The 17,190-nt window shown below is 34.0% G+C and overlaps 4 protein-coding genes across 4 annotated transcripts; 3 read left to right on the forward strand and 1 right to left on the reverse strand.

Moving 5' to 3' along the window:
* Positions 1-2,192: 2,192 nt before the first annotated feature.
* Positions 2,193-5,039, forward strand: LOC139857934 (mitogen-activated protein kinase homolog NTF3). Its single transcript, XM_071846782.1, has 3 exons — positions 2,193-2,666; positions 3,087-3,514; positions 4,048-5,039. The coding sequence occupies exons 2-3, from the start codon at positions 3,092-3,094 to the stop codon at positions 4,732-4,734; spliced, it is 1,110 nt and encodes a 369-aa protein (XP_071702883.1). The 5' UTR covers positions 2,193-2,666; positions 3,087-3,091; the 3' UTR covers positions 4,735-5,039.
* A 2,902-nt stretch (positions 5,040-7,941) lies between these two features.
* On the forward strand, positions 7,942-9,573 carry LOC139859375 (uncharacterized). Its single transcript, XM_071848164.1, has 3 exons — positions 7,942-8,292; positions 8,702-8,799; positions 8,892-9,573. The coding sequence occupies exons 1-3, from the start codon at positions 7,942-7,944 to the stop codon at positions 9,571-9,573; spliced, it is 1,131 nt and encodes a 376-aa protein (XP_071704265.1).
* Positions 9,574-9,888: 315 nt separating this feature from the next.
* Positions 9,889-11,209, forward strand: LOC139859376 (receptor-like cytosolic serine/threonine-protein kinase RBK2). Its single transcript, XM_071848165.1, has 5 exons — positions 9,889-10,083; positions 10,320-10,384; positions 10,473-10,608; positions 10,879-11,019; positions 11,099-11,209. Exons 1-5 carry the CDS (start codon positions 9,889-9,891, stop codon positions 11,207-11,209), a joined length of 648 nt encoding a protein of 215 aa, XP_071704266.1.
* A 109-nt stretch (positions 11,210-11,318) lies between these two features.
* Positions 11,319-13,081, reverse strand: LOC139857865 (peroxidase 9-like). Its single transcript, XM_071846710.1, has 4 exons — positions 12,782-13,081; positions 12,230-12,421; positions 11,989-12,154; positions 11,319-11,731 (listed from the first exon to the last, which is right to left on the reverse strand). The coding sequence occupies exons 1-4, from the start codon at positions 13,079-13,081 to the stop codon at positions 11,319-11,321; spliced, it is 1,071 nt and encodes a 356-aa protein (XP_071702811.1).
* Positions 13,082-17,190: the final 4,109 nt, after the last annotated feature.

Genomic DNA, 17,190 nt, shown 5'->3' on the forward strand with positions numbered 1-17,190 from the left:
GCTAAGTTATTATTATGCTTATTTAATCCGAAGTAATCATGATGTTGGGCTAATTACTAAAATTGGGTAATTGGACTTTGTACCATAATTGGGGTTTGGACAAAAGAACGACACTTGTGAAAATTAGACTATGGGCTATTAATGGGCTTTATATTTGTTTAACTAAATGATAGTTTGTTAATGTTAATATAAAGATTTACAATTGGGCGTCCCTATAAATTACCATATACACTCGATCGGACACGATGGGCGGGGTATTTATATGTACAAATAATCGTTCATTTAACCGGACACGGGAATGGATTAATAGTCACTAGAATAATTAAAACAGGGGTAAAATTATGTACAAGGACACTTGGTATAATTGATAACAAAATATTAAAACCTTGGGTTACACTCAGTCGACATCCTGGTGTAATTATTAAACAAAGTATTAAAATCTTGTTACAGTTTAAGTCCCCAATTAGTTGGAATATTTAACTTTGGGTATAAGGATAATTTGACGAGGACACTCGCACTTTATATTTATGACTGATGGACTGTTATGGACAAAAACCAGACGGACATATTAAATAATCCAGGACAAAGGACAATTAACCCATGGGCATAAAACTAAAATCAACACGTCAAACATCATGATTACGAAAGTTTAAATAAGCATAATTCTTTTATTTCATATTTAATTTCCTTTATTTTATATTTAATTGCACTTCTAATTATCGCATTTTTATTGTATTTAATTGCACTTTTAATTATCGTACTTTTTAATTATCGCAAGTTTATTTTATCGCACTTTTATTATTCGCAATTTCATTATCGTTATTTACTTTATGCTTTAATTTAAGTCTTGTATTTATTTTTAATATTTTACATTTGGTTTTAACTGCGACTAAAGTTTTAAAATCGACAAACCGGTCATTAAACGGTAAAAACCCCCCTTTATAATAATAATATTACTTATATATATATATATTTGTATTTTTATAAAAGTAAACTAATATAGCGTTAAGCTTTGTTTAAAAAGATTCCCTGTGGAACGAACCGGACTTACTAAAAACTACACTACTGTACGATTAGGTACACTGCCTATAAGTGTTGTAGCAAGGTTTAAGTATATCCATTCTATAAATAAATAAATATCTTGTGTAAAATTGTATCGTATTTAATAGTATTTTCTGTAAAAATATAAGCTATTTTATATACTACTCTGCTAAAACATCAGTTAAGTTTGTGAAATTTGAAAAAACTTTACGTATAAAGTGGGGGTTCGATTTATATTTTAATAAAAGTTAGGGCGTTAAGTTTGTGAAAATTGAATATTAGTAAAAAAAAGTTAGTAAAGTGGGGGTTCGATTTGTATTTTAATAAAAGTTAGGGGTTAAGCTTGAGAAATTTGGGGAAAAATATACGTATAAAGTGGGGGGTTCGATTTGTATTTTAATGAAAGTTAGGGGGTTAAGTTTGTGAAAAGTGAAAAAATGAATAGTACTATTCATTTCCACTTTACCTTTTAGATATGGGGGATGATTCTCACACACACTTTTTTGATCCTCACACACCAATTGAGTATTATTAGAAGAGTAAAAGGTTAAAATAGGTGTGTGAGGATCAAAAAAGTGTGTGTGAGAATCATCCCCCGATAGATATAGGTATATAATATATAATATAATAATAATAATAATAATAATAATAATAATAATAATAATAATAATAATAGTTATTAGATAGTGAAAAGTATGGGGTGGATTTAAATGAATGAGAAGTTTTATGATTAAATTATAGAGTGTGAAAAGTTTGTGATAAGTTTAGAAAACTACAAAAGTTATTATTATAAAGGGTGTGGTTGATTTGTAAAGAAATGAAAAGTTTACGGTGAATTTGTGAAGTCTAAAAAGTTGATTATTTACTTACACTATCTCTTTCATATATATAGAGGAATTACAATGTTGCTAAAAAAAGAAATAAATTCTACTATATATATTTTTTCTACTACTCGTATATTTAATTGAAGAAGAGTGATATGTATACAACCACTTTTATACATACACAATCAAACATGCTTTACAGCGTTATAACGTAGTACATAGTGTACTAATCTTTAAAATATTTGTCATGAAAACGAGTAGGCATCTTTTGTCTGGTGTACTTTGTTCTACCCCCACCCACCCCCCACATTATATTTTTCAATCCTCACTCATGAGGTGTCTGAACGTGACAAGATAACGAATCGTACTCTAAATTGTGCCTGTGTGTATGCGTTAAAACACTCTAGTATATAATACTAATACTCTGTATTATTATTTATGTGTGTATGTAACTATGTATACGTAACTCTTTCCTTCTTTATTTATCTACAGATCCAAAAATCTCTCCATATATATCCTCTCTTCATCTATAACAATCTATCTATTTTTGTCGTTATATGTACGTTAAGTTACAAGATCAGATCTTTTTCAAGATTCTTTTAATTGGTTGTAAACACATGATGTTAGGGTTTATAATAATCCAATTGATCAATTGGGTTTCTGTTATTTAACATTGAATTTGAATAAAAATGCTTACTTGGAGGTACTGAAACCTACCCGTGTTAATAATGCCTACCAACTGTTCGACGAAATTCCGCTGAGGGTTAAATTCAGTTACTTTTTGATCTTCTGGTAAAGTAGGTATGTAGTTATTGAATTTTGAGTTTTGGGAAGTATTTGTTCTTTGTTTTCTTGCTACTTTAGACTAGTTTCCTTTTATGTTGCTTTTTGCTTTGAGTTTTTTTGCCTAATTTAGTAAGTTTTGATGCATCTATTTGCATTTGATTGTTGGCTGTTGGTACAAGTCTCTGCACTCTATTCTTGTCTCTATAAGACTTTATAATTATTGATAAATTTTATTGTATCTTTCAAATTCATTAGCTTTGATTGTAGTCTAAAACTCTAGATGATTTTGGATCTTGTCTAAGCATGATTGAGACTTATCGTGGTATATCATATCTATATCGGAAAAAGATTAAAACTTTGTATAGGACAGAAACATTTTATAGAATCTAAGTATTAAACTTTTAATAAGAATTGTGTTGTATTATCATTATGTAGAAAAAATGGCAACTCCGGTTGAACCGCCAAACGGGATTAGATCAGATGGGAAGCATTACTTTACTATGTGGCAAGCATTATTTGAAATCGATATTAAATACGTACCCATTAAGCCCATTGGCAGGGGCGCTTATGGTATTGTTTGTTCTTCTATCAACCGAGAAACTAATGAGAAAGTTGCTATAAAGAAGATACATAATGCCTTTGACAACCGAATTGATGCCATGAGAACATTACGTGAGCTTAAGCTTCTTCGCCATCTTAGACACGATAATGTTATTGCTTTGAAAGATGTTATGGTGCCTATTCATAGGAGAAGTTTTAAAGATGTTTATTTGGTTTACGAGCTTATGGATACAGATTTGCATCAGATAATTAAGTCGTCTCAAGCACTTACAAATGACCACTGCCAGTACTTTCTCTTTCAGGTATGTGAATTAATAGATCGTTTCAATATGCGTTTTGGAAGCATATTACTCACATTACTCACATGATATCGAATATTATGATCATTCAAAGAGTTAACAGAATGAGAAACAAAAACATATATACATTTTCTTGAATAAGATGGGAGGCAATCTCTGAAATGAAATTAGAATTATCTTAACGTCTCAAAGAGTTAACAGATCAAATGAAAAATAGAAATAAAAACATATATACATTTTCTTGAATAAGATGGGAGACAATTTTTGAAATGAAATTAGAATTCCTTCAATTTTAATGTTTAAAGACTACCAAAGGTAGAAGGTTTTTCCATGTTCGGCCTACTTGGGAGGGCGAGTAATCCGACCCTGAGCCCATCAGGATTATTCCTTAACGTTTGAAGACTTTGCCTTTCAAAAAAAAAAAAAAAAAAAAAACGTTTAAAGACTCGCATATCCTTTGTACCCCTTCATTAACATCCTATTCTGTATTATGAAATTCTAAAAAATCTTTATTATAACCTGGATTTGATTCCTAGTTATTGCGAGGCTTGAAGTATCTTCACTCTGCAAACATTCTCCATCGTGATTTGAAGCCCGGAAACTTGCTAATCAATGCAAATTGTGACCTAAAAATATGTGATTTTGGGCTTGCACGAACCCGAAGTGGTACAGATCAATTCATGACTGAGTATGTAGTTACCCGTTGGTACCGGGCCCCGGAGCTTCTTTTATGCTGTGACAATTATGGCACCTCAATTGACGTTTGGTCCGTTGGGTGCATATTTGCTGAACTTCTTGGTAGAAAGCCTTTGTTTCCAGGTACCGAATGTCTCAACCAATTAAGATTAATTATCAACATTCTTGGTAGCCAAAGAGAAGAGGAAATTGAATTTATCGATAACCCAAAAGCGAGAAAGTTCATAAAGTCGCTTCCTTTTTCACAAGGGACTTCTTTTTCTCGGCTTTACCCTCATGCTCATCCATTGGCGGTCGATTTATTGCAAAAGATGTTGGTTTTTGACCCTTCTAAGAGGATTAGTGTAACTGAAGCACTTCAGCATCCTTACATGTCATCACTTTATGACCCGCGGACCGATCCACCGGTTCATGGTCCACTGGATATGGATATAGATGAAGAGCTCGGGGAAGATATGATAAGAGAAATGATGTGGAAGGAGATGCTTCATTATCATCCCGAAATTGCTACTACTGCCAATGGTTAGCTAATATCTTCCACCACTGTCGAAGTTTCTTGTTTTGATGATGTGTTTTTTTGTTTTATTTATCTTTTTATTTTTATGTATTTCGGTCTAAATAAGCATGGGTTATTATTATGCATGTGTAGCTTTGTACCATTGGATGTTTCATGCTTCAAAAACGGTATGATTCCACGAGCTTATTATTTACTTGAGCTCTGTTGTATAAACTTGTGTTGTCGTTTCACTTCTTTTCAGAAAAGAAAGAAGGGAATCTTGTTGTACACTAATACTTATGGGTACATGAAAATGATTAAGATGCTTGTTATTCTTGAACAAATGGGTTGAGTTTTGTATGTTGTTAAAATTAAGATTTATGTGATATGCTTGAATCGCCATACTATTTTCCCGGTTCAGTGCATCGACTGCTTCTTGTTGCATTCCTTATAGCTATCTTGTTGCGTAGATAGTCACTCGTTGTTTATATGTCTATCTTACTGCGTGTCTTGTGTCAAATGTGTTTGAAGTTAGACTGATAGACGCTTTTAGCCTGTGGAATGTAGCTCATAACCCTAGTAGGATTCAAATGTTATCTATAATATAGAAGTATCATGTTCTCTATGTCTAAACAGATAAAGTTTTTTCTCTATGTTTAAACAGATAAAGTTTTTTCTATTCACGCTACTTGAAGAAGGGAAGAGATCATTTTTACTCAAATGTATTCGACCTTTTTATGACCATCTCGTTGTATGTTGTTGCTAGTGATACTTTGAACTTAAGATATGGTCTTAGGGCTTATTGATGTGTCTATTCACTTGGTCATATCCATTAGATGATGGAAAAATCACAAAAAAGCCGTAAAAAAAAACGGCAGGTGGTCCCAAAGGGTAGAGGTGAAAACTAAAGAGTTGTTGAATTTTGTTGATGTTCATTAATTGTGGATGACGACAGTAGGGGCAAAAAAAAAAAAAAAAAAAAAAAAAAAGGCAATATTTCTCATCATGATATAATGCAAATAAAATGTGATTTTCGATGACAAAAGCTAATTTTCGTCTTCAATTTTGACATTTGTATATAGTCATGTAGTTTTTGTTAGTCATTTTGTTAGCCATTTAGTCCTTTTATTTCATTCTGTAAGCAGAGACATGTGTGTACCTTTCATTTATTCAATGAAAATTTTGGCTTTTCAAAAAAATAAAAAAATAAAATGTGATTGAACACATAAATAGCAAGTTTAATGTCGATAGTGAATGTATGTTACTCCTACTTTGATTACTTTGTAAGCCGCCAAGCTTTCAGTTTAATGCAAGTTTGCCCCCTATCTTTGAGGAGGAGCATGTTGACACTCAATGTTACTTTTCGCCTTTTTTAGATACTCGGTTTTGTATTTAACCCGAGTTGCGTCATGTTAGGTAATATTGTTCAAAACAAAAGGGAAATTGGTCAAAATGGCCAAATATTCAGAAGTGTTTAATGATATATTCTCAAAAAATCGTAATTGCAAAAATGCTTCATCTTCACGCACCACACATAATGAGTGTAGGCATCTGCGTGATGTGTGTTGCTGAGATAATCACGTAGACAGCTTATTTTCATCGCAACACGAACGAAACATGAGCGCGGTGCATGAGGTGAGTTGCAAGCCAATTTTAAATACTCATATCTTTTGACTTGTCACTTCGATTTAGGCACCATATTTTTGAAATCATGTATTTTTTTTGAGATCTATTTGTTGGCAACTGATGGATCTAAAAAATACACGATTTAAAAAAAGTGACTAAATCGGAGTTACAAGTCAAAAGATACGAACATTCACACTTTCAAACTAATTTTTCACTACTAGACTTTAAATTCAATGATCTTTACCTTCCGAATAATTTGAAAATTATGCGTAAAACTTTATTTTCTTTCATTTCATGGTCATTTCTTTGTTTTCTAGTTCTGGTGCAGCTCCGACCATGCACCAAGCACCACACACGGTGCGTGTTGCGCCAGAAAGTGGGCTGTCATGGTGTTTATCTCGACAACACGCATCACACACGAACCTGCACACATCATTCGTGATGTGTAATTCGTGGACATGGGCATTTTTATAATTACGATCTTTTGAGAGAATTTTGTTAAACACCTTTAGAGCATTTTGACCAATTTTGAATTAAAAAAAAAATTGAGTACAACTTTTGTGGGACAATATTACAAAAGTACACTGAAGAATTTACTCCATCACTTGAGTTCATTGCAATGACCTCATTTAAATGAAATCGAAATTAAATTAAAATAAAGAAAGTCATAGATAGAGCTCCGGTTAGAAAATTACTATATTAACTATTAGACAAACGTTATGAACAGTACCAGGGATAAAATCGTCATCTCACTTTTTCTTAAATTTTTCCATTTTGGTTACTATTCACGTGAACAGTGTTTCCGGACACTAATTACGCTGCAGCTGTCTGGTACTATTCACGCTACAGTTTTTTTTTTTTTTTTTTTTTTACTTTTGCCCTCAAATTATTTTTTACTACTTTCACCCAACAATCTTCTTTTTTCAATTTACTTACAAAAAAAAAAAGGTTCCCGAATACCTCCCAAACTACCTCATTTTCCCTATCAAATTTAGTAAGCAGTTAGCGAAACACTCCACTTCAAAACTTCAAGGAATGGCCAACAAAACAGAGCCTCCGCCGCGAAGCGAGGGTTAACAAACTAGTTTATACTATATATAAAAATTATTATAACTATAAGTCAATAATTTTTTTGGGGTTTGTCCTGCTTTACAAAATACTACGGAGTATTTATTAAAATACAAAGTTATTGACTTTTTAAAGAAAACCAAATCTCTGCCGTTTTTACTAATTTGTCTACAGAAATAATGTTGGTGACATAGACAATGAACTCTTGTTATTGCCTTCTTGGTCTTTACAGCATAACATCAATATTTACACTACAATAGCACCAGACAAAACATTGCATATGAGGAAAATCGAACTGTAAAAAAACAAACTTTTAACGTTGGAATACATGTTCAAAAACTAGGTTCTCTATGGTAAAACAAGAAAACTTTGTATGCAAGAATCTGCCAGCCTTGCAAACATTATATGATAACAAGACTATGCAATCAATCAATAACAACCAATAATAAATACTTAAATACCATCTACTTAATTCTATGTATCTTAACAAGCCAATCATTATAGTTGAAACAAGTTTATCTACCAAGTGACCAAATTAATCACAATGTTTGAAGATAAACAAAGAAATTGTACATCGACGACGACGTCGATTGTAGTGTTGGATGGATCTAAGGTCTTAAGGGAGAAAGGTGGTGTTGAGCCACTACGTTATGCGTTACGTTTGGTGATGAATCCGAATGATCAAGTGATTGTGCTTGTCGTATTTATTACAGGCGATTTGGCACAATCGCCCGATATTACTGGCTGTTGTATTGGTCATGCTGATGTCAAGAATCATCGTCAACCAAGTGATAGAGAAAGATACATCAGGAAACTTAGGGAGGAAATTAGTGAGGGAACTGAAGGTTACATGAAGATCTTCAGACCATTTTATCAGGAATATAAAGATATTGGAGTAAGTTTCATGTTTTTTTTGGATTTTGCTAACGATAGCCTCGTCACGCACATAAAGGTATTGTATAATTCAATAACTGTTACCTTAAAGTCAACATGTAACAGCTATGTACAACATCTTTATTCGTGTTAACGACAACCTTAAGGGTTGTTAGCAATACCTTTTCTTTTTAATCATAATTAAAGGGATTTTGCTAATGATGATCCTTAGAGGTGTCGTTAACACGCTTTTAAACATTCATGTAGCCACCACCATTAAATTAATAATTAACCGCTATGTACAACTGATTAAAGCGCGTTAAGAACAACCTAGAGCAAAATCCTTATTAAAGTTATAACCTATTAAAGTTACAACCTAGAGCAAATTCCTTATTGCGTTAAGGAATATGACTGATTTTTTTTCAAAATAGGTTAAGTTCATGGTAAAGATAGTTGTTGGATCAACATTAGATGCTATTATTATGGAAGAAAAAAGTAATACAGGAGCAACTTCACTTGTTATTGGAAGGTCTATATCTTTTTTTTTTATATGACTATCTCTTCATATATATCAAAAATCTGAAATCGTTTCGATTATGATTTTACACTCATGTTATTTAGGCATTTCGCAAGAGATAATGGGTCATGGTCAACACAAACAAACTGCAAACGTTCGTCAAACAAAGATGAAGAAGTAGCATTGTACATCTGCAAGCCTGCTTATGATGTTCCTGAGTCATCAAGAGTCCAAAATATAGTTAACACAGCTCAAATCAATTCAAAAAATAAGAAAAAATCACTGTCACATGATGAACAAAAACTCATATATTTTATACTCCCAAATGTCGAAGGAATATATCAACCTTCTTCGAGTTCTTCAAGCATGGAAAGTACATTCGAATCATCACAAGAAATCGAAGGTTTTAAAAAACGTTTAGACCCAAAAAGCATAACACCATCATCATCGTCGAAGGAACTTTGTCTTTTGATTGAGCTAAGTTGGGAAGTGATATCGGAGATAACAAAACGGTTTAGTAACATAATACCTGTTGATTCAAACGAGCCTTTTAAAATGTATAGTGGGTATCTTGAAGATCAATCTTGCGCTGTTTTCGTGAAGAGATATGTTGGTACAGATTTTGGATATGTTCTTGAAGCAGAAAAAAAAGCAGCTTCAACTATGTACCATAGAAACATTCTTGGGTTGCTTGGGTTCCACAAAAATGAAACTGCTATGGCTTTGGTTTTTCCTTATTCGCATTCGGGAGGTGCATCGATGGACCGATTCTTAAATGGAAAGTGAATAACTTTATACTTCTTCCGTCCCAAAATAACTGTCCAATTTGACTTTTCAAAGTATTTCTTTTTAAATTTTGACTTTTAAAATTTTTATTAGTACTATATAATATTTGATGAAAATTATATGAATATATTCAATTCTAAAATATGTTTTCATTGGTATAACTTTCATCAAATATTATATAATACAAAGAAAAATATTTAAAGCTAAAATTGTACCAGAAAGACTTAAAATGTCAAAGTTGGTCAGTAATTTTGGACCCAGGGATATCATTTTTGTACTTGTGGACATAAATAGTCACTTTTTTCTTGAAGACCCATGTCACAGTTAAATGTTGTTGTTGCAGGATTTTGGACAAGAGAGTTGATAATTACATTTCCGGTTAAAATGAACATAGCGATCGGTATAGCTCAAGGTTTACGTTACATGCACGAACAGTGCCCAAGAGGACCGATAGTTCATGGAAATCTACGAGCATGCAACATTCTTTTGGGCCACAATCTACAACCTCAGGTAAATTAACTAAGGATGGTGATACATAAACCACTCAAATTGATAGATCCGCTGCACCTGCGCATCGACTATTTGTATTGTACGAGTATTTAATGCACACGTGTGGTGGCTTTATCAATTTGAGTGGATTTATCAATATGAGTGGTGGATATATCAACGCCTATCAACTATTCAGTATCCTTAATTATGAGCATTTTGGTAATCATGATGTGTGTTGGGTCGTATTGTTGCCATAGATCACGGGCTTTGGGCATGCAAAATGGTTGCAACTCGAACAATCATCATCTATGTCAAGAAATAGGTAAGTTTACAGTTATGAATGCTGACGGAAATGAGCTTTGTTATGAGGTTAATTTGGTTTTCGGTTTCTTGTTTTTGTACATTAAAAGTTGTGGGCATAGACATCCATCTGATTCGAATTCAATCGAACTGATAAAATCCGACATTCTTGCATTTGGGATATTGCTGTTGAGGCTGTTTTGTAGTAGATCTGCTCCAAGAGATGATAAAAGATTCCTCACATGGGTAAAAATTACTACTTTTGACTTCAAAGTTTTGACTTTTTCTAGGTAAAAATTACTACTTTTAACCAGCAAAATACATACTTTCTATATATTTTGGCATCAAAAGCTTGACTTTTGTACTATTGTTTACAATACGATTAATTTTTACTAGGCTTTTGAAGTTAAAAAGTTGTTTAGTTGACCTCAAAAGTAAAAACTAACTACTGTTGGAAATTAGCATCCTGCATTCTTGTAATCTTGATTCACTGTGTGCTTTATTTTCAAATTTCAGGCAAGGCCTTTAATAGCGCAACGAGCGTATCATATATTATACGATGAATCTGAGTATGACGTTCATGGGTTGCTTATTGTTACATCAACTGCGACTCGATGCATCAACACCAGATCGAAATCAAGGCCATGCATGAGCAAAGTAAACATTATATTTCACTCTCTTGTGAATTTTTCATTCATTTTTTAAAATTTTTTTTTTGATTTACTGATTGTTTCAGGTACTTTCGTTTCTAAAAGGAGAGATTTGTTGCGCTGAACAAACGTTCCCATCAACCGAAAGCAGCCCAAACATGGTCTCAACACCAAATTCAAATCTATGGGAGCTGTAAAATTTATAAATCCTTAATATTATTTCAGAAAATGTTAACATATTACATACTACTAGTTCAAATACATCACATTAAGTTCATAAATCATAAACATATACGTACGACATAATTAGTTAGCCCTACGACAATTCTTCCTTACTTCACCCTTGTTACCGATAAGAGGACTGATGTTTCCCATTTTAACCATGGACCGAGCAAAATGGTTAAAAAAAAGCGTACGATCATCCGCAAAATCCCTCACTAACTGTATAGTTCTGCCAACGTTTCCTGATAGAAGCACTTGATCTGACGTTAGAAGTCCTTTTCCCGACATAATGAGCTTAAAGTACGTATTATCGAACGTTACAGGTGACACGAGATCTAGTGGAGAAAGGTTACTATCACCACCCGTTTTCGGGCATACGGATTTTAAGTCATGGTAGTAGCTTCTTTCAAGAGTCGAATCGGGTTGATTGTTCCCATTTTGATTGTACAAACGCTGCTTAAACGTTGTGCATCTTGCCATTCCTATTGTATGCGCTCCTACACGAAAATCAATATTCAAATATTCAAATTTAAGAAAAACATAGTTTTAAGACGATGATATTTCCACCATAAAATTTAATACATCCACCATAAATGTGATTATGTACTTGTACTATATAAATACATAATACACACATGTACAAGTACATAATGCACAGTTGTGGTGGATGTATCAAGTTTGATGTTGGAAATATCAATGCACATTGTTTTATATGGGCAGATTACGTTCAGATTGAATGTAGCTATAAACTAACCAGAGAGCGAGACTAGATCAACGTCGTTAAGACCTTGGCGCTGAAAAAACGTTATAAGGTTTTGAATCATTGAATTTGGCGGAGGAATGTTTTTGTTTGCTCCATTAAGACTCGCTTTCGCTGAGTCCTTTCTTCCTAATGGTAATTCCCAGTTAGGTCCTCCACTCTGAAATGTTTAAATTTATCAGTGAGTATTCATTAAATCTTGAAACTGTATTGGTATTTTAGTAAAAGTGCTTACTAAAACGGTGGAACCTCGAGCAGCAAGGGCAAGAACGTCCGCACAAGAGACCGTCTGAGGACAAACTTGTTCAAGTTTAGACTTGATCTCATCAATCACATCGAATCCACGAAGAGAGTTTTTGTTTGGGATTGCTTTCTTTTCACTAACGAACGTTGGATGATCATCCAACAATACGGATGCATCACACCCCTGAAAAACAAAATAAATTATAGTACCCTTAACAATATATTAGACCCAATTACGAAGTTGGTCCTAGTGGTTTGTAGCATATTGCAAGACTGCCCGTAAACGTTTTTTTTTTACTTTGTTGGTCACTGTGGTTAGCACGAGGTACGCGGATGCTCCCTGAAACTAACGATCGTTAAATATGTCCATTAAATTCAGTCATATTCCAACCATGTGAGGGTATTTTCATCTTTCAAATTGTGTAACTCGTGCAAACCACGGTGATCAATCAAGTAATGCAAAAAAAAGTTTAATGCACTTATTTAACGATCGTTAATGTCTATATTATATACTCCGTAATAAAGTATAAACTCTTTGGATTACCTGGACAAAACAATCATGAAAATGAAGCCTAACTAAAGAAGCCGCCATTCTTGGATCCTTAGAAATGGCCTTTCGGATAACAGACATGGCAATGTCGTTAGCTTGAGGGCACGAGTGACTATAGAAACCTGGGAAAAGACCAGAATACCCTCGACCATAAACAGGACGACTAACTCCACCACCTTTGCCATTGCCACCACGGCCCCACCCAAAGTTGAAGCCGGGGAAACCTAAGCATAAAGTGGAGGATGAGAGTAAAGCAAGTAGAGTGAAACTAGCATATTTGAAAAAACTAGCCATTGATGTTATTGTAGGTTTGTTGTGATTTGTGATCTTGTTATTTGGTTGCTTGAAATTGTAGAAATATATATAGAGGTGATCATGTGCAGGACCTCAACCACTATTTTTACCAAATCCTTTAAAGATGAGATATGGAGTAGTTTTGGCTAAGTTGTACCTGCTCCAAGAACAGGCATCCATGTGCATGATAATATGTCATCACCATTGACCAAATTTAGTTACCAATTCTGGAATGGTTCATCAAATATTGTTATATACGCGTCGGTACATGGTGTACAAAAACAGAATCTGTTAGACCAAGTCCCGCGTATTAGGTATCTAAACACAGTCAAAACCTATTAACGCGTTGTTACGAACCAAGTCTCGTCTCTGATTTTAGACCAAAGACAGATATGTCTGGTGTGGTCCAAATTTAGTATGACGTTTTCAATCTTTGTATTGTGGTTGTACGGTTTATACTGTTCTTGTTTGTGAATGTGTATAACATACATCCTAATAATTGTCTCTGTAAAACGAATCCTTGTCAAGAATCTACAAGACAAACAACTTTCACCTATCTGCTGGCCTCAAACATTTGGGTCACATTTACTATCTTGTACAAATCGGGTCGACTGAAACACTTTACATGGACAGGTAGTCTTCAGCAGAAGTTTGTGTATTACTAAAAAAATCTCAATAATTTCAGAATCAAATTCCAAATTTTATAATTCAAAAAGTAATAAGTAAGTCACTAACATTAACTAGTATGACCCATAAGATCATTTAATCATGGCAATTGAATGGGTCAATTTGAGTTAACAGGTCAAAAAGATTCGAATCAAAAAGTTTAGCCAAAAGAAGCACATCCATCTATTTTCACGACAAACAACCTCTTATATTAATACTTATATATATATATATATATATATATATATATATATATATATATATATATATATATATATACCAACGAAGCATTGCTTCAACGGTACCTGGCCCTTGTGATCCCATCGGTCCCACATATGTAAGTGTTGGAACAATGACTTCACCAGACTCGAATCTGGGCGCTGGCATATTGTGGTGATTTATGGGTGAAGGTGTTTCGCTAGGCTCCAGTGGGCTACGGGGGACCGCTGGATGGGTTGACAAAGTCAACACAGGGCTTGCATATCCCTGCCGAAACATATGTTTTGGAACAATATATATATATATATATATATATATATATATATATATATATATATATATACTAAAAGTGGTGGCGTTTTCCGTCATTTCAGTTATATCGGATTGTCGTTTTGAGTTTGCGTTCACATTACAAACGGTCCCTCAAGTTCGGCTATATTTAGACAACAGCCCCTGAAGCTTACACTTTTTCAGGGGTAAAAAGTGTAAATATATAATTTTATTAAAATAAAAGAAACTAATTTCACCTGAATTTATAACGGGCCCTATCTTCTCGCTCGGTACGAGCTAAATTTTTCTGAGACCACCGTTCAACTCGAAAAAATCTTACAAACCCAACGGGACTAACTATACGCGAAACGGCCACTTTTTAAAAAACGCTAAGCACAACGACAACCCGTATCTTTCTGTTCGTCGTGAGTTAAATTTTTCCGACATCACCGTTACATTTGAAAAAATTTATTGAACAAAACAAAATTAACTACGTTTAAAACGGATACTTTTTAAAAAACAATTAACACAACGACATCCAAAACGGCGCTTAACACATGAGCCGTGTTCCCCTCTGTAAATACACAACACTACGTTAAATATGAATACGCAGGCCGAAAGCCCCCGCCGTAACGCGCGGGCCGATCCGGACTAGTTGTAATTATTCATTGACTGATGGATATTGTTATAATCATACTTAACACATGTCATAGAACAGTTGCAGAGGTTATGCAGTTATCAAACTAAAGTTTAACAGTGTCATAGCAATTAATCAAGTTAAGACTTAAGAGTATAATGGTGACAGTGATTAAATAAACTATATTTCTATCATAACTGAAAAACCACAACCAAACATAAGTTAGCAAATATTGTTCACTGACCAACATAAAAGATTTTCCAAAATCAAAATTATTATTATTATTATTATCAAATAATAAGAAAGGGATAATTGCATAAGGTAACAAACTTTGGCCTGCTTCTATCGGTGAACTGACAAGATTACCCTAAGTTGATCTTTCTGAATGTTTAATACTTATGCAATACATAATATAAGGTAATACCATAACCATTAATTGCAGTTCTTAATTTCAGCAACCTTGCCAGATCGAATGTATGTCCTTGGGTAGTGTTGAAATATTAAGATGATTGGTGGAAGTTGAATGGAATTGGTCAACTAGCACATGTTTTTGATGCTTAACTATTATGATGGAGGCTTCAATGTTGTGTGCTACATCTTTACACATTTACCTACCACAATATTTACTAGTATAAATACCATCATAATCAAGCTCATTCAATATCACAAAACACATTCTTCATTGTATACTAAAAGAGTTAAATAGAGAGTTAGTGAGTATTAATCTCCTAATTACAAGAGATATAAAGATTAGTGCTTATCATTGTAATTAGAGAGAAGTGTAATTTCTATTATTCTTATTAGTGAAACGTTTCTTTCTTTGCCCGTGGTTTTTACCCTATTGGGGTTTTCCACGTTAAATCTCGGTGTCTCTTTATTGTCGCTATTTCAATTATTACTAGCGGTTTGCTATAATTCGGTGTCGCTTTTCTTAACAAGTGGTATCAAGAGCTAAGGTTCTAATATCTAGTGTGTATTATTCTACTTATCGTATGCTCTGTGGTTGCCACAGGAGTGGATCGTCCACATCAGAAAATAAGTAAGATTAATTTCACTCGATAAAAGTTTCCGGGTACTATTTCTTAGAAAAATAGTATTGTCGAAAAGAAGATTGTGATTATAGCAATGTCTACGAAATTTGAAATTGAAAAGTTCAACGGGAGTAATTTCTCGTTATGGAAACTAAAGGTGAAAGCTATCCTGAGAAAGGATAAGTGTTTGGCAGCTATCAGTGGACGGTCCGCCGAAGTCACTGATGAAAAATGGAAAGAGATGGACGGTCAGGCTATCACAAATCTTCATCTGGCACTAGCAGACGGCGTTTTGTCTAGCATAGAAGAAAAGAAGACGGCGAAAGAGATTTGGGATCACCTCGTAAAATTGTACGAGACCAAATCACTCCACAACAAGATATTCCTTAAGATGAATCTTTATGCACTACGCATGAATGAATCTACTTCAGTTAATGAGTACATTAATTCTTTGAATACTCTATTTTCTCAACTCGCTTCATTAAGTTGCAATATAGAGCCAAAAGAACGTGCTGAACTTTTACTTCAGAGTCTACCTGACTCGTATGATCAACTCATTATTAACTTAACCAATAATGTTCTCTCAGAGTATCTAGTCTATGATGAAGTTGCGGCTGCTATTCTAGAAGAAGAAAATCGGCGCAATAACAAGGAGGACAAACAGGCCGGTTCACGACAAGTGGAGGCTTTGGTGGTGTCAGGAGGGAGATCAACTGAACGTGGCCTAAGTGGGAGTCACAATCATGGTAAACCGAAGTCTAAAAAGAAAAAGACCTATACATGCTACAATTGTGGCAAGAAAGGTCACCTGAAGAAGGATTGTCGAAGTTTAAATAACTCAAATCCTCAAGGAAATATTGCAAGCACTTCAGATGATGGGACTGCTTTGGTTAGTGAGGCAGTGGTAGCAAATGAAGGCAGAAAGACATTTGTTGATGTCTGGTTATTTGACTCGGGAGCTACTTTTCACATGACCCCTAGAAGAGAATGGTTCAAACAATATGAACGTATCTCAAGAGGATCTGTATACAGTTGCAATAATCATGAACTAAAGATCATTGAAATTGGAGATATCATTCTGAAGATGCACGATGGTACAATTCGTACTATTCAAGGTGTACGACACGTGGAGGGTTTGAAGAAGAACGTATTGTCTTTAGGACAATTGGATGATCTTGGTTGTAAGATGGTGATACATGAGAAGATCATGATAATCAAGAAAGGCGTGGTTGTACTTATGAAAGGAGAAAAGGTGGGTGCTAATTTATACATTCTGAAAGGTGAGA

Source organism: Rutidosis leptorrhynchoides, chromosome 7, assembly GCF_046630445.1.
Source record: "Rutidosis leptorrhynchoides isolate AG116_Rl617_1_P2 chromosome 7, CSIRO_AGI_Rlap_v1, whole genome shotgun sequence".
Taxonomy (NCBI): Eukaryota; Viridiplantae; Streptophyta; class Magnoliopsida; order Asterales; family Asteraceae; genus Rutidosis; species Rutidosis leptorrhynchoides.